Source organism: Dendrobates tinctorius, unplaced genomic scaffold (genome assembly GCF_039654945.1).
Source record: "Dendrobates tinctorius isolate UK_male_01 unplaced genomic scaffold, ASM3965494v1 ptg000104l, whole genome shotgun sequence".
In the NCBI taxonomy this organism is placed as follows: Eukaryota; Metazoa; Chordata; class Amphibia; order Anura; family Dendrobatidae; genus Dendrobates; species Dendrobates tinctorius.
Window position 1 is genome coordinate 13,210,537 of NW_027361772.1, and position 24,992 is coordinate 13,235,528.

General features: G+C 45.2%; 2 protein-coding genes and 1 long non-coding RNA gene across 3 annotated transcripts; 2 read left to right on the forward strand and 1 right to left on the reverse strand.

Moving 5' to 3' along the window:
* The first annotated feature begins 289 nt into the window (after nt 1-289).
* Nucleotides 290-17,002, forward strand: LOC141100353 (uncharacterized). The gene is made up of 2 exons (XR_012234681.1): nt 290-363; nt 15,826-17,002. It is a non-coding gene; the product is annotated as an uncharacterized lncRNA (long non-coding RNA).
* A 2,718-nt stretch (nt 17,003-19,720) lies between these two features.
* On the forward strand, nt 19,721-21,510 carry LOC141100349 (uncharacterized). Its single transcript, XM_073588767.1, has 2 exons — nt 19,721-20,381; nt 20,487-21,510. The coding sequence occupies exons 1-2, from the start codon at nt 20,251-20,253 to the stop codon at nt 21,277-21,279; spliced, it is 924 nt and encodes a 307-aa protein (XP_073444868.1). The 5' UTR covers nt 19,721-20,250; the 3' UTR covers nt 21,280-21,510.
* A 666-nt stretch (nt 21,511-22,176) lies between these two features.
* Nucleotides 22,177-23,736, reverse strand: LOC141100459 (uncharacterized). Its single transcript, XM_073588966.1, has 2 exons — nt 23,215-23,736; nt 22,177-22,916 (listed from the first exon to the last, which is right to left on the reverse strand). Exons 1-2 carry the CDS (start codon nt 23,559-23,561, stop codon nt 22,649-22,651), a joined length of 615 nt encoding a protein of 204 aa, XP_073445067.1. The 5' UTR covers nt 23,562-23,736; the 3' UTR covers nt 22,177-22,648.
* Between the last annotated feature and the right edge of the window lie 1,256 nt (nt 23,737-24,992).

Sequence of the window (24,992 nt, forward strand, 5' to 3'; positions counted from 1 at the left end):
ATCGTAGATTATATGGTAAAGTGAGTGGTCCCTTCTAAGCTAAAAGTCGTCAGATAAAAAAAACTATATATACCGTATATATACACACACATCTATATATAACTATATATACACGTACTGTATGTCTATATAATTATGGCTCTAGGAAGAATTGGAGAAAAGGATGAGAGTATAACAAAGTGTGTGGGAAGGTTAATAAGATGGAGCTAATTACATACATTTGCTCTTTGGATTCCACTCAGCTTCCACCAATTACTCATTAATTAAAAGAAAAAAAAATCCTAAACTTCTCTTTCAGTGAGTCGGCCTCGTGTTCCCGGGACATGGATAAGACATCTTGTATGGTACAAATATTTCACATTGGTGAGTCCAAAATCAACATCACTCATGCTGAATTGTGACATCTTTTTAAGCCGTAATTGTCACACTGCAGATTTGCAGAAAATTTATGCAACTGAAAATTGTTCCCTTTCACTTGAATGGGGTTTTTTCCGATGAGTAGGACACTTGTGTAAGTCTCCGCAGCAGCAGGCCTCCTTCGCACCTCCGATGTTCTTGTACAAGTGCTATCTGTGGTTTTCAGGGACAGCCCTCGTATATGTGATACTCTATGGGGCCCCAGCAGTCCACACAAGATCTCAGAGACGTCCTATTTTCAGTGTCGGATCAAAATTGTCAATACAAGTCTAAGGGTTTGGACAGCACCTGGATGACATTTAAATGTGGTCTGATTTTCACTGACTATCAGAAAGGAGAAGGTGCAGAAACTTTTTGTTTACACGTATGAGAAAAACTGAGGACAATCGTACCACACTCAGATCAAAGTCTGATCCTAAAAATCGGCCGTTCTTTTCGTACGTGGAAAATAGTGACGTGTGAATGTGGTCTTGGTATCCATGTTTGTGAATCACTATATATATATATATATATATATATATATATATATATATATATATATATATATATTTATCTGACTGTTTATTCCCTCCAATCTGGTCTGTTTTGAACTTTCCTCAGCACATAAATCATGCAGCTTTGTAGAGGATCTCATTATGGAAGTGCTATGGATTAGCCGCTGATAAATCCATAGTGATTTGGTAAAACATCATCCAGAATGCTGCTACTGTAGTGTATTGTGCTGCCGATTTTATTTTTGCAGCATATTTTCACATGGGTATATCTCTTAAAAAGATTTTAAGAGATTTAAGATTTTTTTTTTTTTGGTGGGGGGGCATTGCACATTCACCACAATCACTCATCTAGGAATGAGCTGTCCAGCCCAAGGACGCTTTGGCCACTTTCACACTTCAGGCTTTCGGTATCCGGCATGGTGCGGCAAAAAACCGGACTGCCGGATCCGGCGCCTGTTACGACCAGATCCGGCTTTTTCCCCGTGCTGTATCATTGCTGCCGCATTGCGCGTCCGTTTTTTTCCAGAATCCGAGAAAATAGCCGGTCCGGCGTCTGGAAAAAACATTGCATGCAACGTTTTTTCCCAACGCCGGACCGGTTTTTCGCACTGCGCATGCCCGGAAACCTTCTCTGCCAGGAATATATCCGGCAGAAAGAAGGATCCGGTGTCTGCGTTTGCGGCCAGATCCGGTAGTCCGGTTTTTCGCCGCACCATGCCGGATACCGAAAGCCTGAAGTGTGAAAGCGGCCTTTCTGAAAAAGAGATTTTTTTTTTTTTTTTATCCTGACCCAGGAAATGCTGTTTTAAGCTTTGTGCACAGTTTTTCGAAGAGTTTTTTGAGTGCAAACTCTCCGAGTTCTCTTCCAACTCACAAAAATCCTCTAAATCGCCGAGTTTCCACTTAGTTTCTACTTCGAAAACACAGCAAAAATATTCCATTTGCAAATACCTATAGAATAAGATTCAAAATCTTGCATGAAAAGAAGGCATGTGGAACCATAAGGCATGTGGATTGCCTGTTTCTTAGGAAACCCCCACATGCATTCAGGCTGTCTAGCAGCCGCAAATCATGCAGCTACGACGACAGAAGATAAATCTCCGAGCACATCCAAATACTCAGAGATCACCCAAGCATGCTCGGGCAATCTCTAGTAACGAGTATACTCGCTCATCACTACTCTCTAGGCAACATAAAACGTCACATAGGTCCTAACGAGAGTCTACAATACTGCCCACTAAGCTTCAAGTCACAAATTGGTGAGTTCCTCGGCCCACTCGTCACACTAGCCTCCTCTATTAAAGCACGGCCCCGTTCCGCAGTTTGCACCGTACTTCTATTCTAGAAGCGCCAGCTCACACGAACGTCCCTCCTCTGCTGCCCAGTTGTCTCTCTCTGTAATAATTATATTTGTATTATAGAATCTGATTGCGTGGGATAATATGACACTGAGACCAATGTTGATGCAAATAAGTATATTTATCAAGTGTACAAAACTAACAGGGCACTTCCTGCAATAGTAACAAAAACACAGCACAATATGGAATGATGCAAGTAAAACAAAAACTAACAGAGCACTTCCTGCAATGGTCACAAAAACAAAGCTCAATATAGAAATGTCCAGAGTAACGGAAGAGCGGGGAGTGACTGCTAATATAGCCAGTCCAACAGTAATATAACGCAGGTGTGTACAAGGCACTAAACGTAGAAGTCCAGCAGAAAGTATGTGAGTAAGCACACCGCATTTAATGAAGCAGTCCAGCGATATTAAGAATGAGCACGCATACAGCACTAAAATGTAGAAGTCCAGCAATCATAAAGGTGGGAATGCACTTGGGTCGCCCCCGTGGGCTTCACCCTGGGCAGCGGGGGTACTCGGTACCGGGCCGGTGTAGAGGCGGGAAAGTGTCACAGCAGCGGTGACCCGGTCCGTGGTCCTGGGCACCCAATATCAATGGCGGTGATGTTAATGGTGTTAGAGTTTATATGAATAGTTCGTGACGCCACCCGTGGTGTTTGGCAAGTAAGATGGTAAGCTAACGCTGCATACAGATCCGCTGGGACTGATGGTGTGGTGCAGCAGAGATGGTATAGCTCCCCACAGGTGGAGCTGTAGTCCCAGGGCAGTGTAGGTGCAATGGATGAGGAGAGGCGCAGAATGGTATGGAGGCTGGTGCCCAGGTGTAGTGGTGCTGGAATAACTGGGGGACACCAGAGTATGTGGTTCCAAAGCTTTACTCTCTGTTTGCAGTTCACACAACTGCCTGCCTCCGTACTGTGTTCTCCAGGTCAGGGCTCCAGCCAACCTCCAGGCAGGATAGGATTCTCCCTTCCACACTCCGCCAACATGTACCTTACTGAACGACTCCTCCAATGCGCCTTTAGGTGCGAAGCACTACAGTACTTAGTTACCCTGGAATGCCTCTCTCTAGGTGTTCCTAGTCTTTACTTGTGTGACAGCTGTAGCCTGCTTCGGGGACTCCTCACTGCGTCCCGGCTCTCTATTCAGTTGCTGTTGTGTCCCAAGTCTCTGTTGGGAGCAAGGTGTTAGCGGCTCACTACTCCTCCAGTGTCTGTTGCCGGACATAAAGATCCAATCAACCTCGGGGACCGGGCCCCGGCCTTTGCGCTCTCTGGACTGGAAGGGTTCTCTCTCTTTCTCAGCCTGCTTCCCACCGTCCTTCTATTCTCCTTCGTTCCGATCTGTTCTATCTCTCTTATGGAATCTGTAGTCTTCAGTCTGCATCTCTTTCTCCTTCTCTTCCTTCCCTGAGGAGCTTGTTCCACTAAGACCAGTCCTCAGCCTCTCCTGACTGACTGCCTTCCTCCGCCTTGAGCTCCTCTCAGGCTGACCTGCTGTCAGCCTGCTCTCTCTCTGGGACTCACCCCAGACTGACCTTCTGTCAGACTGACCAGAAATCCTACACCTTCCCTCTCTTTTATATCTAACTCCACCCGCCTCCCCAGCACCTCTCGTGTTACGAAGCCAGGGACCACAAAAGGCTCCCTATGACCTTTCCAGCATAAAGCATGGACGGGTCCCTGCTGAACTATCCTGTGTGTGGGGTGCAAGTGTTGTAATGCAGAAAGGAGTTCCCAGCCTACCTGGATGGTGGTGCACTACACCTTAGGAGAAGGTGCAGTACCTCTGTGGCGACTGAAGCCTCAGGGGCACCACACACTCAGCACTTAAATGTGGAAGTCCAGCATTATACCGGAGTGGCATTAACAAGAGAATGTCACTATATGTACCTATTGGGCTGTAAGTCCCGCATGAATTCCGCACAGCAGTCCACACAAACACAGACCTAGAGGAGAAGATGATGACAGGATTCCTTACAGCCCACAGCAGTTCCAGGGGTGAATAGCTCCAACTACAAGACCAGACAGTAGTTAAGCTCAGACAGCATCAGAGGAATGTAGGCAGCAGAATGAGGAGAGGCAGAGCATCGAGTAACGAGCAGCAGCAGGGATTCCCCCAGTAGACATGCAGGAGCTCAGGAGCCAACAACAACAAAATATTCAAGCAAGAAGGAGCACACGACCTGGACTTAAATAATCAGGACAGACAGAAAGTTCCATGGCAGGGCGAGATACAAGACTCCATCTTGGATCAGGGCAAACAGGCACAAAGGAAAGTCCGGAATACTTACACTCTCTGCCCTGGTTCTGTTTGCGCGGCTCTGCTCTCCCAGCTCTGGTCTCTCTCAGCTTATTACTCGGATCTGGTCTCTTGACTCCTTTACTCTCATTTGGTCTCTCAATTCCTTTACTCGGATCTGATCTCTCGACTCCCTTACTCGGATCTGATCTCTCGACTCCCTTACTCAGATGTGGTCTCTCGACTCCCTTACTCGGATGTGGTCTTTCAACTGCCTTAGGGCTCATCCTCACTTGCAAGAGACTCGCATGATTCTCATGCGAGCCTCTTGCATGAAAATCTGGCACTGCCGCCGGCACTCGGACCAGAGCGTGCAGCTACATGTATTCCTATGTAGCCGCACGCTCCAGTCCCAGTGTCGGCGGCAGTGCCAGGTTTTCAAGCGAGAGACTCGCATGAGAATCATGCGAGTCTCTCGCAAGTGAGTATGAGCACTTACTCGGATGTGGTGTCTCGAGTGCCTTACTCGGATGTTGTCTCTCGACTCCCTTACTCTGATCTGGTCTCTCGACTCTCTTACGCGGCTCTGATCTCTCTCGCAATGGTGGCTATAAGACCTGGTGTCTCCTGCAATCTCTTCCCCAAGGGAACATGCAATTCACAATTGAGTACCTACTAATGCAATTTTTTCTGCATTCACTTTCTCAATCCTCTTTGACCATCAAATGGTGGTGTTCTCTTGCAGCCACTCTGTTAGACATTAACTGTGTGTGTCTTTTCACTAATGTATCTCCTTACACCAAGGCAGCAAGCGGACAGTCACATGACCAGAAGTATGGTATTTCCATTTTTCCGGCCACATTGTGACTAGGCGTTTCCAGCAAGCTCAATTAATAATAATAATAATAATCTTTATTTTTATATAGCACTAACATATTCCGCAGCGCTTTACAATTTGCACACATTATCATCACTGTCCCCGATGGGGCTCACAATCTATTGAGGCCGCGCACGTCTAGTTGGCATGTGACCAGATGTATACAAATTGCATACTTGCAGTCATGCACCAGTACCAAAGACTCCTAACAGGGTGCACAGTATGCACTGTGAAGATTCACAAGTCTGCACTTACATAAAATGACTGCAGACTTGAACCCCAAGTTTCGACAATCCCTTTAAGGTGCATTTACACTTGCAGTTTATGGAGAACAAGTGTTCCAAAGAATGCTCATTCTCAATAGTTGGTCAGTATAAGCTGTAACAGCGTGTACCTTCCCCGGCCTGTGTTCCTGGACTGTAACGTAATCAGGCCTAGGTCCACCTCACATGTACTGCATCTAGTGGTGGATTCTGTCTTTGCTCCCCTCTGCAGGGGGCATCGTCAATACACAAATCTGTAGAGAGACTGCAGACAGGGTTTCTGGAACATTCTTAATCCTTAGAGCTATGTTTAAGGGGGTGGGTGCTAGTATCTCTGCCCAACAAAGGGGCTGATCCCAAGAGTGGTAGGACAATAAGCCACATGGTCAGTTAGTTGATGCTGTATGCTTTGAAGGACAAGGATGTGCAGCTGTGGCTGGATCCTGGTATCATGCATGGAGACTGGAGATTATTTTGCCACATGGAATTGTGATGTCTCAGCACCCTACTGTGCTGTGAGCTCATTTTCAGGTTTGCCTCTGGCTTCTGGTGAGGGTTATGGAGCTGGCTGTGCTGACAGAGGAGTAGTGAGTTCTCTGTCTGGACTCCCTCAGTTGGTGAAGGGAGGTAATGAAGCTGATCTAAATGGCAGAGATCGGCCACCTGAGGAAGAGGACTGCGATTGGACATCAGGAGTTTCTGATTGGATTTAAGGCAGCCGACTCCCTAGTTTCTTGCTGGTGATTTTTCCTGACTGTGGCTTCTGGTTTCCAGTTTGGTTCCTGCCTTCCTAAAGCTAAGTTTTCTCTGCTATTGTTCATATGAGTTTTTGTCTGGTTTACTTAGTTTTTGTGTTCAGCCAGCCCTGGCTGGGACTGGGCTGAATCCCCACTTTGTCTCTGATCAGTTGATCTCTTTTGCTCTGTCTTCAGAATATACCTGAGTGCTGAAATAGTGTTTTGAAGTCTAGCGACTTCAGGGCCTTTTTCTATCAGACGTGTTGGACATTATTTTTGGCAGGGTTTTTTGCGTGATTGCAGACAGCGGCTTTTCTTTCCTGTCCTTTCTAGTTAGTGAGGGCCCCATCGTTTGCTCAGCCTATCTTTCTATCTGTGTCTTTGTTTTCATTTTGTTTCACCGACAATACATGTTGGGGGCTGTCTATTGCTTTGGGGTCTGCTCTGGGGCAGTTTAGATTTTCCCTTTCTTTCTTTAGGCTTATTTAGTTCTCCGGCCATGATGAGGCGTCTAGGACCACCGTAGGCACGCTCCACGGCTACTGCTAGTTGTTGTGGATAGGATCAGGGGTCTGCAATCCGCTAGTTACCAACCTCTCCGGTTTTCTGGGCTTAGCTTGCTTTTTGTTTTTTCCTCCTCGGTGACTCATTCATAACACTACTGGATTTGAGGACTGAATCTGTGGTGACCTGTGAAGGGCTGGGATCTTAAGCTGAGGCGAGATCCCAGTGACCATGTGTATTGTTAGAAATGACCACGTGGGACTGTGTTGTGTCCCTCATTTGCTGGTCGTGTTAAATTCACCCAAGGACTATTTCTATATTTCCCTGGCGTCGGGTTGCCGGGTAGCGCCCCCGGATCTGCTCTCTTTGTGTGGACTCATTGTGGACTAATTACGGACGCTGCAGAATTACTTTCATTTGTGTTGTCCCAGTTCCCTGTTCCAATAAATCTTGTTGGATTGTTTATTGGCCTGGTATCTCTTCCTGCTCTGTCACATACCCCGTCACATAAAAATGTTGACAATCACCCGATCAATGAGCAAAATGCTCGTTATTCAGGTGATGATGAGTTTTATGCTTGCCTAAGTTTGTTCTTAGCAGCGCATCATGCCATGTAAACAATGACAGTCTATGATGTGCTTCAAAATCCACGTAAAAACTGTTAACCTGGAGCAGATTCTACTTTTAAAACCAACATGTAAAATACTCTTGGAATAAGCTTCCTATGTCTATTCACACATAAATAGTCATCCTCTCCACTGTTACTGGCTAAATAAGACATAACCAAAAACCTGGTGAGGCCCAGCTATTGGTTCACCTTGCATAATATACAGAATTAGCACAAATTCTGTCCAGTGAACATCACTCGCCTTGATTTGATTTTCGTTGCCATTTTCCCAATCAGTCCAAGTCTTATTAAACATTGAACTCTCGTTATAAACCATCTCCTGGCTTTTTTTCTCATTAAACCTTAAATCTCGTACTACGCCAACTCGGCTAATTCTCGTATCCACACTTTTTAATTAGTGTTAACTAATAATTCTCATCTACTCCTCTACCAAAATGAGCAGTAGTAGCGCTGTCTCAAAACAATCCATGATTAAACTTCCTAAAGCCAATAAAGGGAGTCAATCCAACTCCTGCAGCACCCAACATGACTCAATAAATATTATTAGTCCTATGAAGTCTACGTCCCCTTAAGAGGAGACTCCAAACAGAAAGCCAACAAAACCAAACCATCCCTAATAGGAGACAAATTAACAGGAGACCCTCCTAAACTCCAAAAAGGGGGCATCTCCATCAAAAGCCTGCAAACCAATAACTTGGAGAAAGAAAGCAGGAAAAGCCCTCAAACAAACCACCCTTCTGATAAAAATCTCACAGAAGAAATGGACCTATTCTTAACCTCTAAGGGGAAGGAACCAGGAGACTGGGGCCAAAAATTTTCCTCACAGGTTAATTATGAGGAAGAAGAGGTCTCTAGCAACTCTTCTCCCAATGCCAGCCCAGAAAGAAATAGATTCAGAAAGGATTCTGATTTTACTCTTTCTACAAACGAGGAAGCCAACTCCTCGAGACCAAAAAATACCAATCCTGAAACATATGTGCTAGACTTGGCAAAAAAAAATTAATGACAACATGGGGTTAAATTTTTAAAAGCAAGCCAAACTCCTTAGATCCACTTTTGATATCTTTAGCAAAAAATTAACCGAGCATGAGAACAGAATTGCCACCATTGAGGAGAAAACAGACAAAGTCACTGACAAAACTCAGGAACTAAGTGCAGAAGTACACAAACTAAAAACCAAACTCGCAGATTTAGAAGATAGAAACCGAAGGAATAACCTTAAAATCAGGGGTATTCCCGAAAGTGTCACCCCAAACAACTTATCAGAATATACGTACTAAACAAATTTTCAAGAAAGCGATCCCTTCGCTTACTAATCATGAATTGTTCATTGATAGAATCCATAGGCTGCCTCGCCCAGCACATATCTCTCCAGAGGTGCCAAGGGATACAATCCTTCGTATACATTTTTATAGCACGAAGGAAAAGATACAATAATACATAAAAGAGGAAAAACATTTTCCTGAGCCATGCGATAAACTAAAAATTTTTGCTGACCTATCTAAGGAAACCATAGAGGCAAGAAACTCTTTTTTTTTTTTTAAGAGATCACCACTTTCCTTAGGCTTCTTTCACACATCCGGCTTTGTGTCTCCAGCGCCGTGCGGCGAAAAGCCGTAGGGGCGGATCCGGGATGTGCCGGAGACACCGGATGCCTGTGTGGCCGGATACGGTGGCGCCCACATTTAAAAGAGCAGCGCGAGACTCACAGTCTCCGCGCATGCGCTGTGCCGGATCCGGTTGTTCCAAACTTCGCCGCATCTTGCCAGATTCAAAAAGCCGGATGTGTGAAAGCAGCCTTAGAGACAAAGAAATATCTTACAGGTGGGGTTTCCCCCTAAAACTCCTCATTCTATTCAGAGGCAAAACTATCCCCATTTTCACACCAGAAAAGGGCCTGAACTTCATCTCCTCACTAAAGGGCACCCCATACGAGAAAACATTCCCCCCTCTAACACTAATCGCTGATGGAGACTCATCAATTGACCTCCTAAGATTTAAGCTTACGCTTTACTGGTCCACTCATAGTACCTTATATATGCTGTTTTAAGATGTGTAATATAAACTGTTATGTAACTTTAGTGCTCCTGTTACAAGAGGTTACTACCGAAGCCTCTCTTTACACGAACTTTCCCCAGGAAAAGGGAAGGTAAAAGACTCACAAGCTGGTGAGACCCCCCCTCCTTTCAGAGGACTCCAATTGATAGTACCCCAAGTACTGTGCTAACTGTACTTTGTTGTACCCTATTGTTATATTGTTTACAGGTTTTTTTTTACAGGTTTTGCAGGTTTTCTTTGTCTTGTTTGTACCTAATAAATAGGTTCTTGCTCTGTGAGTTCCAACAACACACTCTCAAACTCCATCCACCTTAAACCCATACATGAGTATGAAATTGCTAACATACAACGTCCGGGGTTTGAATAGCCACAAAAAAGGCATGCCTTACGGAGGGAAATCACCCATTCCAAAGCAGATTTAAATTGTATCCAAGAGTCTAAAGGCCCTGTCACACACAGCGATATCACCAGCGAGATCGCTGATTTTGTGACGCCACAGTGATCTCGCCAGCGACATCGCTGTGTGACATGGATCAGCGACCGCCCCCCCCCCCCCTGCTGGGTATCGCTGATCTTGCAGGATCATCCAGCATGCATCGCTGCATGTGGCAGCGAGAGACCAGCGATCAGCGACGCTGCACGCTGGTTTACAATGTAAACAGCGGGTAACCAAGAGCCGCGCGGCTCTTAGATACCCGTTGTTTACATTGGAAACCAGCTTGCTCACTGGTTCTGATCGCTGGAGGGGCTGTCTGTGTGACAGCTCACCAGCGATCAGCCTAATGATGTCCCAGCGATCCCATCCATGTCGGATCGTTGGTGGGATCGCTGGGACATCGTTATGTGTAACGGGGCCTTAAATTTAAAAAAGACAATAGACCAAAATTCTCACATAAAAATGTCCCTAATATATTTGAATCGGAGAATATTAAAAAGAAAAAAGTGGGAGTCATCACTATTATTAAGAACAGTGTACCCTTTCAACTTATTGAGTAGTACAAGGACACGAGAGGGAGATTCCACATACTAATTTGAAATCTTAAGGCATACGTACCGGAACTCTCGCGGAAATTACCGCGAGAATTCCGGAATTCCATTCGTTTTCCAAGCGATCTGTAGCATCGCTTGGAGAACTGATTGACAGGTTGGTCACACTCGTCAAACAGTGTTTGACAAGTGTGACCAACTTTTTAATACTGAGGCCGCCTATGCAGCATCAGTAGTAAAAGATAAAATGCAAAAAGAAAAAAAAAAAAAAAATGGTGTTATTCTTACCTTCCGACGTCCCGCGCAGCCGTTCCCAGTAATCCTTTGCGAAAATGCCCGCGATGACTTAAGTTCTCGCGGGATCGCATTGTCTTGCGGTAATTCGCGATGACGTCGCGCTAATGACCGCGAGACTTCGCGATCCCGCGAGAACTGACGTCATCGCGAGCATTTTCGCAAAGGATTACTGGGAACGGGAGCGTGGAGAGAGGCGGGCAGGCTGCGCTGGACCCCGGAAGGTGAGAATAACAATATTTTTTATTTTAAATTCTATTTTTTACAGGGATATGGTACCCAAAGCCCGGAGGACAGTCTCCTCTCCTCCGGACCGTGGGTACCATCCGCAAATGTTCTGCTTACTTTCCGCATGGTGTGCACAGCCACATGCGGGAAGTAAGCGGAACAATGCATTCCTATGGGTGCGGGATCACCGCGATTCCACAAAATTAATGAGCATGTTGCGGTTTTTACCGCAAAGCGATTCCGCCGCTGTAAAAACCGCAGCATTAGCACAGCATTGCGGAATCCCATAAGAATGCATGGGATGCTTATTTTTCGCTGCAAAATCGCGAGGATAAAACCGCCGCGGAAACGTGAAAAAAACGCCACGTGTGAACTCAGCCTTACAGCTAAACCTGCACAATTGTCAATACCTACGTTCCAAACAAAGGTCATCTAAATTTTCTAAATAAACTTAAAACCAAGGTAACCGAGGTCAGAAAATGAGACCTCTTCTGGCTCAGCAACTTCAATATAGTCCCAAACACCCAAATGGACTCCTCCTCACCAAGCAGATCCCGGGCAACTACTCTCAACAATTGGCTATTTGAAAATGAGTTGTTTGACACCTTCCGATGTATCAACACCTCGTCAATAGAATTTACCCACTTCTTTGATCCCCACCAATCTGCTTCAAGAATTGACTTAATGTTAACGGACATCTTTACCCTACCCAAATTCCAAAAAGTAACAATAGGGAAAAAAACCTTCTCTGATCACTCGCCGGTGTCAGCTGAACTTCTCCTGGGCCCTCCCCTAAACAAAAACTCCTTATGGAAATGCAATTCCAATATTTTGCATATACCTACTCATAGGGACACCATAGAAACAGCATTGAATAATTACATTAACGAGAACAATACCAGCGACATTGATCCATTCATCAAATGGTGTGCCCATAAGGCAGTCATCAGAGGTATCCTCATCCAAATCTCGTCTAGAGAAAAGAGAACAAAAACACTTAAAATAGAGGATTTACAAAATAAAATTAAAAATAAAGAAAATGAACAAGTTAATCTCACTTCCCCATCCGAAACAACACAAATAGAACTACTAAAGTTGAGACAAGAACTAAAGTCTCTAATCTTTTCCACATATGACTCAGTCATAAAAAACTCCAAATTCAAACAATACTCATTATTAAACAAACCCACGCGGTACTTGATGAACTGGGTCAAAAAGCTAAGGCAAGTTAACAGGATCAACAAAATCCAATCCCCCAGTGGCACATTGCTTTCACATCCCCAGGATATAGCCAACACTTTCGCTGATTTCTACCATAACCTATATAACTTAAAGCTCCAACCTTCATGCCCCCAACAAAAAAAAACGGGTATAGAGAAACTTTTGGCGTCTATTAATCTACCCAAATTAGCCCCTGAAAACCAAGAAACACTATCCACCTCCTTCACCCCAGAAGAGATAGAAGAAACCATACAACAACTCAAGTTATTTAAATCCCCGGGCCCCGATGGTTATGGAAATGAATATTACAAATCACTTAATAAAATCCTCTCCCCACTCCTTTCCCAAATTTTCAACAAAGCTTCCACTGAAGGAAGATTTCCTGAGGAAATGCTAGAAACAACAATCGTCCTAATTCCCAAACCCAAAACTGAGCCAACTAAAATTTCTAACTATAGGCCAATTTCTTTAATTAACACAGACCTGAAAATTTACTCCAAAATATTAGCCAATAGACTAAAAAAAATTTTTGACCGATTTGATAGGAAATGATCAAATAGGATTTGTCAAAGGACATCAAGCCACTGACGGAAAAAGAAGGCTAATAAATACTATAAAAATAATCCACTCATCAAGAACTCCAGCAACCATCATGACCTTAGACACGGAAAAGGCCGTCGACCGCCTAAATTAGGAGTTTCTGAAATCGACACTCATTCGGCTTCTCAGGTAACCTTATATCATCCATCATGGCCCTTTACTCAAGTCCAAAAGCGAGAATCTACTCGAACAACCACATCTGTAAATCGTTTCAAATTACTAACCGAACCAGACAGGGATGCCCACTCTCATCCCTTCTCTTTATCTTAGCAATGGAGCCCTTGGCACAATCCATTAGGCAAAGCAAAAAGATAAAAGGAATCAAAATACCCACCGGCCAGTTCAAGATTAGCCTTTTCGCTGACGACTTGACCCTGACCCTAACAAACCCCTTGAAATCAATAAAAGAATTTCAAACCATACTTAAGATTTTCTCAGAAGTCTCTTTACTTTAAAATGAATGAAAGTAAATCGAAAATACTACAATTTAATCTAAGTGACTCCCAAATTAAAGAAATCAGTAGCCTATCTGCCTTGAGCTGGACAGATATAGAGATTGATTGCCTGGGGGTCACAATAACAAAAGACATTAAATCACTAATGAAAACCAACCTGAAAATACTTTCTGATACAATAACTAAGGACCTCTCTTTTTACGAAAGCCGCGATCTGCCTTGGTGGGGTTGGACCTTAATAATAAAAACTTTCATACTCCCCAAAATCCTTTATATTTTCAGAACCCTCCCCCTCACAGTCTCCATTTCTTATATCACAAGTACACAACAACTACTTAACCTTTTTATTTGGAATAAGAAAAAGGCAAGGACTCCCACCAGCATCCTATGCCGAAGTAAAGCTTTCGGAGGAATGGGCCTCCCCAACATTTCTGCCTTCGACTTTACAAATATTATTAAGCAGAATATATATTTGCTATCAAAAGATGATTCCCCAGCATGGCTAGACCTAGAATACATCTTAAACAACCATAGCCCTCCAAAAGATTTACTCTTCAAATATCTACTTAATAATAGAAAACTTAATTCCTACAACCACCCCATTTTTTGGCTACCCTAGAGGAATGGAAGAAACTTTCCAAAAACAAAAGAGGAACCAATAAATTAAACATGCCACTAAAAACCCCGTTATGCCTAGCCGTGTCAGCTCAAAATCTTACCCTTGACCCACTCTTGGCAGAGTATGGAATTAAAACAATCAAGGATATACACAATGGGGGAAATTTCTCCACCTTCATTAGTCTGAAAACAAACGTCAACATCCCCACATCAGCATTCCCGCACTACTCGATACTTAAAGACCTGATTCAAAATTTTTTACGCAACAAACCACTATTCTCCGAAGCAACAATCAATTTGTTAAGCAACACTATACACAATATCTTTTGGAGTAACCGAAGCATCTGCAAATGGTTCAATACAGATACAGACTTGACTAAGACATCCAATATGATGAAATGGGAAGCTGAGTTAGACCTCCTATCTTCCCGAACAATGGGAAAACGCCATTTACATCACGTATGCATCAAACATCTCCATGGCGTTGCAGGAGTCATATTTAAAATATTAACTAGGTGGTGCTACCCAGCCCGTCTCTCACACATAAACCCAAACAACTCTCCCATGTGCTGGAGGGAATGTGGGTATCATGGTAGTCTCTTGCACATGTTTTGGAGATGCCTCAAAATTATGGTCTTGTGGGCGCAAACCTCTGACCTGATTAATAAAATCTATGGCAGCAAAATAACAATTACCCCACAAATGACCCTACTATCACTGGAGATGGAGAACATAAATCCAGCAATCAGACCCATCCTAATACACATCTTCTTGGTAGTTAAACAATCTATAGCCTACTAATGGAAACATTCAACTCCACCCAATCTACTGGACATTATAGACAAGATTAACTTGCATAGGTCATATGAGCAAAAATTTGCAATTGCCAACAACTACTTTAGCAAATATGCAAAAAAATTGGTAAAATAGTCAGAACTATACCCTGAATAATTGACTTGAAGTATGTTAGTCTCTACTCCGCTATTAATCTAATTCTCTTTATTTTGTAACAAATAGAATGTCAATTTACATATAATATAAGAACCCGTTAGGTCTATGTAGTCCTCTTTTGTTTGTTTCCCCCTCCCAATTATCTCCCTCCCCTGCTCCCTCCCGGACCCATATGTTTTAAAATTCAATAAAAAGTTTTGGAAAAGGAATAAGCTACCTATTTATTTTAATATGAAAACATGTCTACAGGTTGGGCCATTTATATGGATACACCTAAATAAAATGGGAATGGTTGGTGATATCAAGTTCCTGTTTATTTTTTCCAATGAGAAGAGGGTCATGTGACACATCAAACTTATTGAGAATTTCACAAGAAAAACAATGGTGTGCTTTCTTTTACCGTAACTTTATTCTTTCATGAGTTATTTACAAGTTTATGACCACTTCTAAAAATGTGTTCAAAGTGCTGCCCATCGTGTTGGATTGTCAATGCAACCCTCTTCTCCCACTCCCGACACACTGATAACAACACCACAGAAGAAGAAATGCTAGCACAGACTTCCAGTATCCGTTGTTTCAGATGCTGCACATCTTGTATGTTCACAGCATAGGCAATTGCCTTCAGATGACCCCAAAGATAAAAGTCTAAGGGGGTCAGATCGGGAGACCTTGGAGGCCATTCAACCGGCCCACGACGACCAATCCACTTTCCAGGAAACTGTTCATGTAGGAATTCAAGCAAAAAAGGTAGCGCCAAACCATGCAGACATGAAAAATGAATAATGAATTGCATTACTGCATTAGAAATATGAAAAATTGACAAAGTTTAGCGCATAAAATGGCCAAGTTATGTGTACCTGGAAGCCACGTTAAGGCATTTCTCGTTTTCCAGGTCCCTATTCCATGCCAATCCTCACTAAGACTGAAGGAGTAGAACCATATCAAGGAGGATCACAAGGAAATGGACAGCATGTGACTTAAATATGAGTGTATTCTTTTTTAATAAATTTGCAAAAATTTCTACATTTCTGTTTTTTCTGTCAAGATGCAGAGTGCAGAGTGTACATTAATGAGAAAAAAAGTGAACTTTTTTGAATATACCAAATGACTGCAATGAAACTTTGGGGAAGTGGACTGGACCGCGGGTATCTTCATGCCGGGTCTGGAACTAGAGAGGCTGCGTCTCCTGTCCCCGTGAGGAAGCAGGGGAGAGTCGGAGCTTCCTGGAGTGACAGGGGAACAGGGAGACCCGGATAAGCGCGCGCAGGAGGGAAAGACTATTAAGAGGAAGCGCCCGAAAAGGAAGGGTCCGGCGCCAACAGAGGGCAGCGCGCAGGAGAGTGGTCAGAAGTGCGCACGGTTTCCCCCTCCCTCACCAGAGCGTACCGGGGCAGTGACAGGCAGTGCTGCACCTGATGAGAGAGACAGACACAGGGACTGCTGTCATGAGAGTGCAGAGCCGTGTGAAGGGGAGCCAAAGAGTGTGGAGCCATGCACACGGAGCAGTGCCACGCGGACCAGTGTCCGCCGTTACCCGCCGCCAACAGGGGGACCAGGGAGAGCGGGACATACAGGGTGTGTCCAGTGACTGCCAGAGAACCGGGTGCTGTGCCCTACGTGACCGTGAGTGCCCCACACGTGCTGCACAAGAGAGACAGTATACCATATTGACACGTGCGCCCTGACTGGGTCAGTAGATAGTCGCTCTGACATTTTGGACTGGAAGTTACTTATAACAGAGGAGCCACGTTTTGCCCATACAGGACTGTGGCCCGTGCCTTTATTTAGTCACGTTAATATATGGACAAGGGGCAGTGGAAGGTGCCGCAGACCGACCACTGTCACCAGAAGATGGACCAACGTCTACAACGACCTCCAGGAGGAGGCGTAGCACCCGCCGTCGTCGGCGCTATTGAGTACGCAGCAGAAGCTGCAGAGTCAGGACTTCCTGTTCCACAAATTGTCGTGTATTTGTACTGTTATTATTGTGCTGTGCCTTTTATTACCGTTTAACTCTTTTATCTCCCTGCGTGGAGTAATTTCCCCTGTAAATAAACCTGTTATCCCTTGCTCTGCCTCTTGTGCATTGCTGCATCCTGCGTTCCTTCTAGAATCCTACAAAACAAAGAGTGAAAAATTTAGGCTATGTGCACACGTAGCGATTTTTAAGCGTTTTTGCCGCGATTTTCGGCGCGAAAACACTGCGAAAACGCTTAAAAATCGTGTACAGAACGCCCCCCATGCATTCCTATGGTATTCCGCACATACTGTGCTAATGCTGCGCTTTTTTCCGCGGCGGAATCGCATCGCGGAAAAAATCGCAGCATGCGCATTCTTTTGTGCGGAATCGCAAAGAATTGCCGCAATTCCGCACCCATAGGAATGCATGAGAATCGCTTACTTCCCGCATGTGGCTATGCCCACCATGCGAGAAGTTAAGCGTCTCATGTGCGGTTGGTACCCACGGTGTGGAGGAGAGGAGACTGTCCTCCAGGCCCTGGGTACCATACCCCTGTAAAAAAAGAATAAAAAATAAAAAATCGGGGTATATTTACCTTCCGATGTCCCGCGCTGCATTCCCGGCCTCAGCGTTCCCAGTAATGCCTTGCGGCACGGTCCAGTGATGACGTAGTCTCGCGTGACTCTAGCGGTCTCGCGAGATCGCTATAGCAACGCGAGACTACGTCATCACAGGTCTCGCAAGGCATTACTGGGAACGCTGAGGCCCGGGAATGCAGCGCGGGACGCCGGAAGGTAAATATACCCCGATTTTTTTATTTTTTTTTAGCATTTTAACATCCTATCTTTTACTATTGATGCCACATAGGCGGCCTCAATAGTAAAAACCTGGTCACACTTGTCAAACACTATGTTTGACGAGTGTGACCAACCTGTCAATCACTTTCCAAGTGATGCTTCAAATCGCTTGGAAAGTGCTTGAATATCGCACGCGAAAATCGCGGCAAAATCGCGATCATAATCGCGGTGAAATCGCGGGGAAAAAAAACCGCGCGATTTCTGGGAAGGAGTCCGGTTTTTAGTGCGCGTTTTAAAACGCTACGTGTGCACATAGCCTCAAAGGGGTCTGAATACATTCTGTACCCACTATATATAATAATAAACTATTTAGCTTGTAAAATATATGATGAGATGCCTCCTTTGTCTGTAAATATTGAAATAAGTATATTCAGCCAAGTAGTGCTCATATAGGAGGATGTGTGTGTAATATATATATAATTATACTGTATGTATGTATTGGGAGAATCATGGGGGCATAGTGGATGAGGGCAGGTATATCTCGCCCAGATACCTTTCCTATGTGGCCTAGTCTGGTCAGTATCTCACCTGGTGACTAATGAGTAATCGGAAGCTGATATAAAAGGATGCCAGGTGGTGTGTAAGGCTGGTTTCACATTTGCGCTTTTGTGCGCAGCGCACCGTGCGCACCAGGGCACCTATATTTAACATGACGTGCGCATGGTCTTGCGCATACTTGCGTTTTTGTGCGCATGCGTTTTTTTGTCTTTCGCGCCAGGCGCGTCAGACGCAACATGTTGCATTTTTGGTTCCGCCCTGTCTCGTCAAAAAAACGCATGCGCACGGAATGCGCAAAAACACCACATTGGAGCCAATGGGAGCGCATGCGCAGTGCATGGTCTTGCGCAGGCTTGCGTTTTTTATGCGCATGCGTTTCTAAGATAAACACGCCTGGAATGTGGTCTAGACAGTAAAAAAAAAAAAAATTAAAACAAGGTGATAAAATGGTGTGGGCACTGGGATTCCACAACAGATTGCTCAACGAGTGGACACACAGCTAAGCACAAGCTGCACCAATGTAAGTATGAAAAAACTTAATGTCTGGCTGAAATTTCAATACATTTCTATGTACTTATGTCTCTTTTTTTTTATTGCAGCATGTCTTCATCTGGTGATGAATATGTCCCCGGGACAGGGCAAGAGGCAGAAGAAGTGAGTACCATGCTTCCGTATGGATTGGTAAAAATATTCACATGTGGTTAATTTTTTTTGTTTAATTTTCAGACCTCATCCTCCACCACGCCACCACCACCGGAGGAACAGCAGGAGCAGCAAGGCCAAGTGCGGGCGGGAAGACGGGATGTAAGTACAGACGGACTGTTTTTTTTTTTACTTAATTTCTATGCTGGTTTATTTTCTTTTTTTTGGAACTGTATTGAAAATTCTTTCAGGTGTTTATTTTTTTTATGTTTTTGGTAAATTTTTATTAGTATTTTTTGGTAATTTTCCTTGTTTTTTTTTGCTGCTTTTTTGGTTACAGATTTTTTTTAAACTTAATTTCTAGGCTGGTTTATTTTCTTTTTTTTTTTTGGTAATCATTTTTTAAAGGTTTTTTTTTTTTAATTTTCATGGTTGTTTTTTTCCGTGTTTTTTGCTTTTTTTGCATTTATTTTCATTTAAAACAAAAAATTTTTTCATGGCTTGTGTATCAATATCTAAAGCTCAAAGTGTGTGTGTGTATGTATGTTTGTTTGTATGTTTGGGTATATGGGCACGGGACTATGGGATGGTGGATATGTATGATGGTATATGGGCACGGGACTATGGGATGGCGGATATGTATGATGGTATATGGGCACGGGACTATGGGATGGCGGATATGTATGATGGTATATGGGCACGGGACTATGGGATGGAGGATATGTATGATGGTATATGGGCACGGGACTATGGGATGGAGGATATGTATGATGGGTATATGGGCACGGGACTATGGATTGGAGGATGTGTGATGAGTATATGGGCACGGGACTATGGGATGGAGGATAATTATAATTTTCTATAACTAACCACAGTTCTACTATGCCCGGGCAGCGCCGGGCTCTTCAGCTAGTTTTCTAGATTTTTCATTTTAAAATCTTTCAAAGATTAATGTTTGTCTTTCTTTTCTAGGCTCCACAGCGGGAGGAGGACCTCGCCCTGGACAATGACGAGCTCATCCGTCTAGTCCAGGAGCGAGTCCCGTTGTGGGACACCCGTCACCAACTGCACTCGGACAACGTGGTGATCCGGCGGCTCTGGAACGAGGTGGCCGAATCGCTGATGGATGGCTGGGACAACGCCTCTCCCCGGGTCCGCAAGGATTTTCGTAAGTATTTAAATGCAGTGTGATGCAGCAGTGATCTTGGCCGGGATCACCCAACTGTGTGTGATGCTATTAACTCCATGGAGTTTCTATCATCACACACAGTTGGATGATCACAGCCTCCAGTGCATAGTCTTACTTTTTTCTTTTTTTTTTTTTCCCACAGTGAACAAAGTCAGAACCCGTTGACGCTCGATGAAGGACCGCTTCAACAGGGATATCCATCAGGAGAAGCAGGTTCGCAGTGGTGCTGCGGCAAGGACCGGCACGAAGTACAGATACCATCGTGCCTTGGCATTTTTAAGACCGGTCCTTGCCTCCCGAACGTAAGTATTTTCTAGTTGTATTGTGTTTTATTCTGTGCTTTTCTATTCCACAGGAGTTGGCGATTGTTAATTTATGGTAGTAATTTCTTTCTTTTCTTTTCACAGCACCTGGAGCAGCACCCTGCAACCTGGGCCCGAAGCGGTCCTTCATCAAGCTGCCCTGGACCCCTCCCAGCCATCCATCAGCGAGGAAGCACCTTGCAGGTCTGCACCACAGTCATCTGGAGACCAGGAAGCTGGTCGCTCAGGTGTTCCCCTGTCCCAGGTCTCTGCCACTGGTTTTGCGGGCACTTCCCGCCAGCAGCGGCAGAGGACCTCGGACAGGCCTCTCATGCCCGAGTTCGTTGAATTGAGCTCGGTCTTTCAGAGTAGCCTCAAGGCACTCTCCGATAGACTTGAGAGTGGTTTCCTCCTTTTGGACCAACGCTACAAGTCTATCGAGGGTCGCCTTGAGCGCCTGGAAGTCGACCTCGCCAGACCAGCGCATCATTTTTATACACAAATAGCTCGGGACACGGCGGAACACCTTACCCCTGACCTCCAGTTGACTGTCATGCAGGCCTGCAACAATGCTTTTATGCAGGCTATGCAGCAGAGTAGGATTATGCAACAGTCAGCGGTGGCATTTCCACCGGTGCCACCCCTGACTCGTTTTACAGCATTACCTACTTCTGCTGCATATCACTGCACAGCCACCACACTTCCAAGCCTCGCCGGACACCAATATACCGCCCCAAGTCCGAGTGCAGCTGGACACTTACCCGCCAACACCATGCCAAGCGCTTCTCCTGCCTGGCCCACCACTGCTGCCGCCACCACCACTGGATGGCCCGTCGTCACCACCCCTGCCTGGAGCGCCGCCACCACCACCACCAGCGGGAGGACCACCCCGGTATAGACCGCCACAGCCACCACGCCTGCATGGACCGCCACCACCACCAGCACCACCACCTCGGAGCAGCATCAGCTGGGGGACCCGCATTCAATATTTACGGCCCCTGCCAGGACATCCACCACCACCAGCATGCCACAGCAGGTACAAGATCCTGGCAGGCGGTCCCCCAGCTCCAGCCGGTCCCCCAGCTCCAGCCGGTCCACAGCCTCAAGGAGGTCCAGAGGCTCAAGGCGGTCCAGAGGCTCAAGGCGGTCCCCGGGGTCTAGCCAGTCCTCAGGCTCTAGCCGCTCTAGAAAGGACAGCAGCAAGACGACGGGCCACCGTCATAAAAAAACAAAGAGGAGGACTCTGACCCTCCCTCCTCCCTCACCTCCCACTTCACAACTTTCCTTGCCTCGGCTCCCTTCCCCCACTTCTTTGGTTCCTCCTTCCCCTAGAACCCCTTACTCCACCCAAAGCCGTTCCTCATCCCTCCACACCCCCCAGTTTCCACCAACTAATAAGTAAAATAAATGTTAAATTTTTATTTCAAAATAATGTTTGGTTATTGTGTCTTTCGCCGCCTGCACACACTGCGCCTTACGCTATGGTTTGTTTTTCTTTACTTTATACCGGATGGTCAGCCATCCAACTCTGAAAGGGAAACTATATTTCAGATTTTTCTTTTTTTTTTATTATATATATATATATATATATATATATATATATATATATATATATATATATTATTTTTTTTTTTTTTATGGTGGTTTCCCTTTCTTTCCTTTAACCTGGGCAGGTGAGTAGTGGAGTGTATTAAGACACAGTACACTGGGTACAGGTATAAACAAACATGTATTTTATTTTTACCAAACAACAAAACTATTAAACCATTTGATCCTGCCATGCTACACAACCCACATCGGATAAAAAGAAGTCCGCAAATTGGTCCCTCATTTGGGCAACTTCGACTGATGACCGAAGAGGGTGCTGAGTAAAATCTGGCAAAGGGTTGGCAGCAGGTTCATCCATGTCAAAGTTCGGCCGCTCCTTTGCCATAACAAAATTGTGCAGAACCACGCATGCCTTCACCACCTCATCCACTGTTTCCATTTTGAGATTGATGGCGGTGCTGAGAATTCGCCATCTGGACACTAGAATGCCAAAGGCGCACTCTACAGTCCTGCGAGCCCTCGTAAGCCTGTAGTTGAAAATTTTCTTGGGGTGGTCCAAGTCACGGCTGGAGTACGGCTTCAGCAGGTTTTGGCACATCTGAAATGCCTCATCCCCAACCACTACAAATGGCAGTGGTGGAATTTGGGTTTGGGGAAGAGGCCGTGCCAGTGGAAAATTGAAATGGTTGCCGTACAACCTCCGGCCCATATCTGAGTTCTTAAAAGTCTGGGAATCGTTGCCCCGTCCGAATGCCCCTATGTCCACCGCCACAAACCGGCAGTCTGCATCCGCAATGCCCATTAGTACTGTGGAAAAGTACTTCTTGTATTTGAAGCCACTTTTCGGCAGTGGGCAATGGCAGAAACTCCGGACACAGAACATCCCACAGAGCCCTGCAGGTGTCGGCAACAATCCCGGATAAAGTTGAGATTCCCAGCCGGTACTGGAAATGCAGGGATGAAAGACTCTCTCCAGTTGCCAGGAACCTGCAAAACATAAAAAGAAAAAATAATTATATTTCTGTCTTGGGTATTACTAAAAACACTGAAAATAAAAAAGTACATGGCCTAACTATTTTGTATGTTTTTTTAATACAACATAGCAAAAAAACATTTTATAAAGGCTTGGGATTAGTACATGACAGAAGAAAAACCATTATGCAAAAAAGCAATTTCCCAAAAATAATGTTAAAATTCAATAGCCAAAAAAAAAACGATTTTTTTTGCCAAAAAAAAAAAAAAATGGAAAAAGCCAAAAAAAATTATGCAAACATAACATACATACCGTAAGGTGACAAGGAGCCTTTCTTCGGGAGGAATGGCACGCCGGAGCTGAGTGTCCCGTCTCCGGATGTTTCCTTCAACCATACCCAGCAAGTCACGGAAGCTTTCCTGGGACATCCGTGTATAGTCAGCAAATTTCTCCGGGTTTTCCTGGAGCTCGCTGTACAGCGTGTGATATGCTCCACGGCTTGCCCGGAGTTCGATAATTGGATGCCTCCAAAACCGACGCCGCTGCCGTCTCTGCTGTCTCTCCCTCTCCCTTTCTTGCTGGCAACAAAAGGCATACGCCTGAGACAGCGCAATGTCAAGATCCAACTTGAAGCGGAAATTATCCAGACGCAGGTCCATCTTGACACCGGAAACAGCAGCAAAATCTGATGAATTCAGCAGTACAGGGTCTATAAAACATTCCAATAACACACGCCCACTGGTGACCCATTGGTGTTCAAGGATTTTTCTATTGTGAAATGTCACACCTAAAAACGCATGCGCATAAAAAACGCAAACGCATGCAAAAACGCATGTAAAACGCAAGTACGCTGCGTTTTTTTGACGCATCAGCGTGCGCATGACGTAAAAAAACGCGCGTTTGTTTTGCGTTTTTCTTTGCGTTTTTTATGCGCCCGATGCGCTGCGCAAAAAAACGCTAATGTGAAACTAGCCTTAGTTGCTCAGCCTGGGGAACACAGAGAGCATGTCTGTGTGAGCAACACTTGTGAGTGAAAGCTGTGCTTACGGTAACGCTGGTTTGGCTGGCTGGGAGAAGCCCTCCAGTTGGTAGTTAGTACGGACCCTGTTTAGTTACTGCCGGACAGGCAAGGATTTGTTTTATATTTTACAGTATTTCCTGTATGTTTTGCTTTCACCTGAAATAAACCTGACCCAGCGTCAGTTATGACCGAATCCCAGCTGTGCACCTGAGTTTCATGCTAAACCCACGTGGCCTTTGACCCCAGCAAAGGTGATCCCGGAGTGTTTTATCACAAATTCGTGGAGAACGCGGGCACCACGTTGAGAGCATGAACATGGAGGACGTGGTGAAAGCATTGGTACAGTCCACCGCCGTCCAGCAAGAAGCTAATCAGGTGATGATGGCCCAGCTGAAGGAGTTGGTGGACATGACAGCTACAGATCATTCGCTTCTCCAGCAGGTGGCGCAGCGCCTGGCGACCTTACCTGAGGTTAACCCAGAAGCTGAGTCGAGAGTGATTCACGTGAGTCGGTACTGGCAGAAGATGACGACCGAAGATGACGTCGAGGCATACCTGACCACGTTTGAACGGACAGCGGTGTGGGAAAAATGGCCGAAGGCCCGCTGGGCCGGCCTGATTGCCCCGTTTCTTTCCGGTGAGGCCCAAAAGGCTTATTATGACTTAGAACCTGAAGCCGCGCAGGACTTTGACAAGCTGAAAGCCGAGATCTTGGCCCGGCTGGGGGTGACGACCGCTGTCTGTGCACAAAGAGTGCATCAATGGACTTATCAGCCGGAAAAACCACCGCGGTCACAGATGTTCGACCTGATTCACCTGACAAAAAAGTGGCTACAACCTGAGGTACTGACGGCGCCAGAGGTCATATAGAGAGCCGTCCTGGACAAGTACCCGAGAGTTCTACCGCCGGCCCTGAGGAAGTGGGTAAGCCATGGAAATCCTACGACGGCAGATCAACTGGTGGATGTGGTTGAGCGTTACTCTGTGGCGGAAGGGCTCAGAGACGACGCTACCCCACCTCCGTCTTCATCATCTCCACTTGGAACCGGTAAGACTGTTCCCGGGAGTA

What these genes read in the sequence shown, in the direction of transcription:
- LOC141100349 (XM_073588767.1), top strand. Translation starts at nt 20,251, where the DNA reads ATGAAGGACCGCTTCAACAGGGATATCCATCAGGAGAAGCAGGTTCGC. An exon ending in CCGGTCCTTGCCTCCCGAAC is followed by an intron (nt 20,382 to 20,486) that starts GTAAGTATTTTC and finishes TTCTTTTCACAG; the next exon opens with CACCTGGAGCAGCACCCTGC.
- LOC141100459 (XM_073588966.1), bottom strand. Translation starts at nt 23,561, where the DNA reads ATGGACCTGCGTCTGGATAATTTCCGCTTCAAGTTGGATCTTGACATT. An exon ending in AGGCTCCTTGTCACCTTACG is followed by an intron (nt 22,917 to 23,214) that starts GTATGTATGTTA and finishes TATGTTTTGCAG; the next exon opens with GTTCCTGGCAACTGGAGAGA.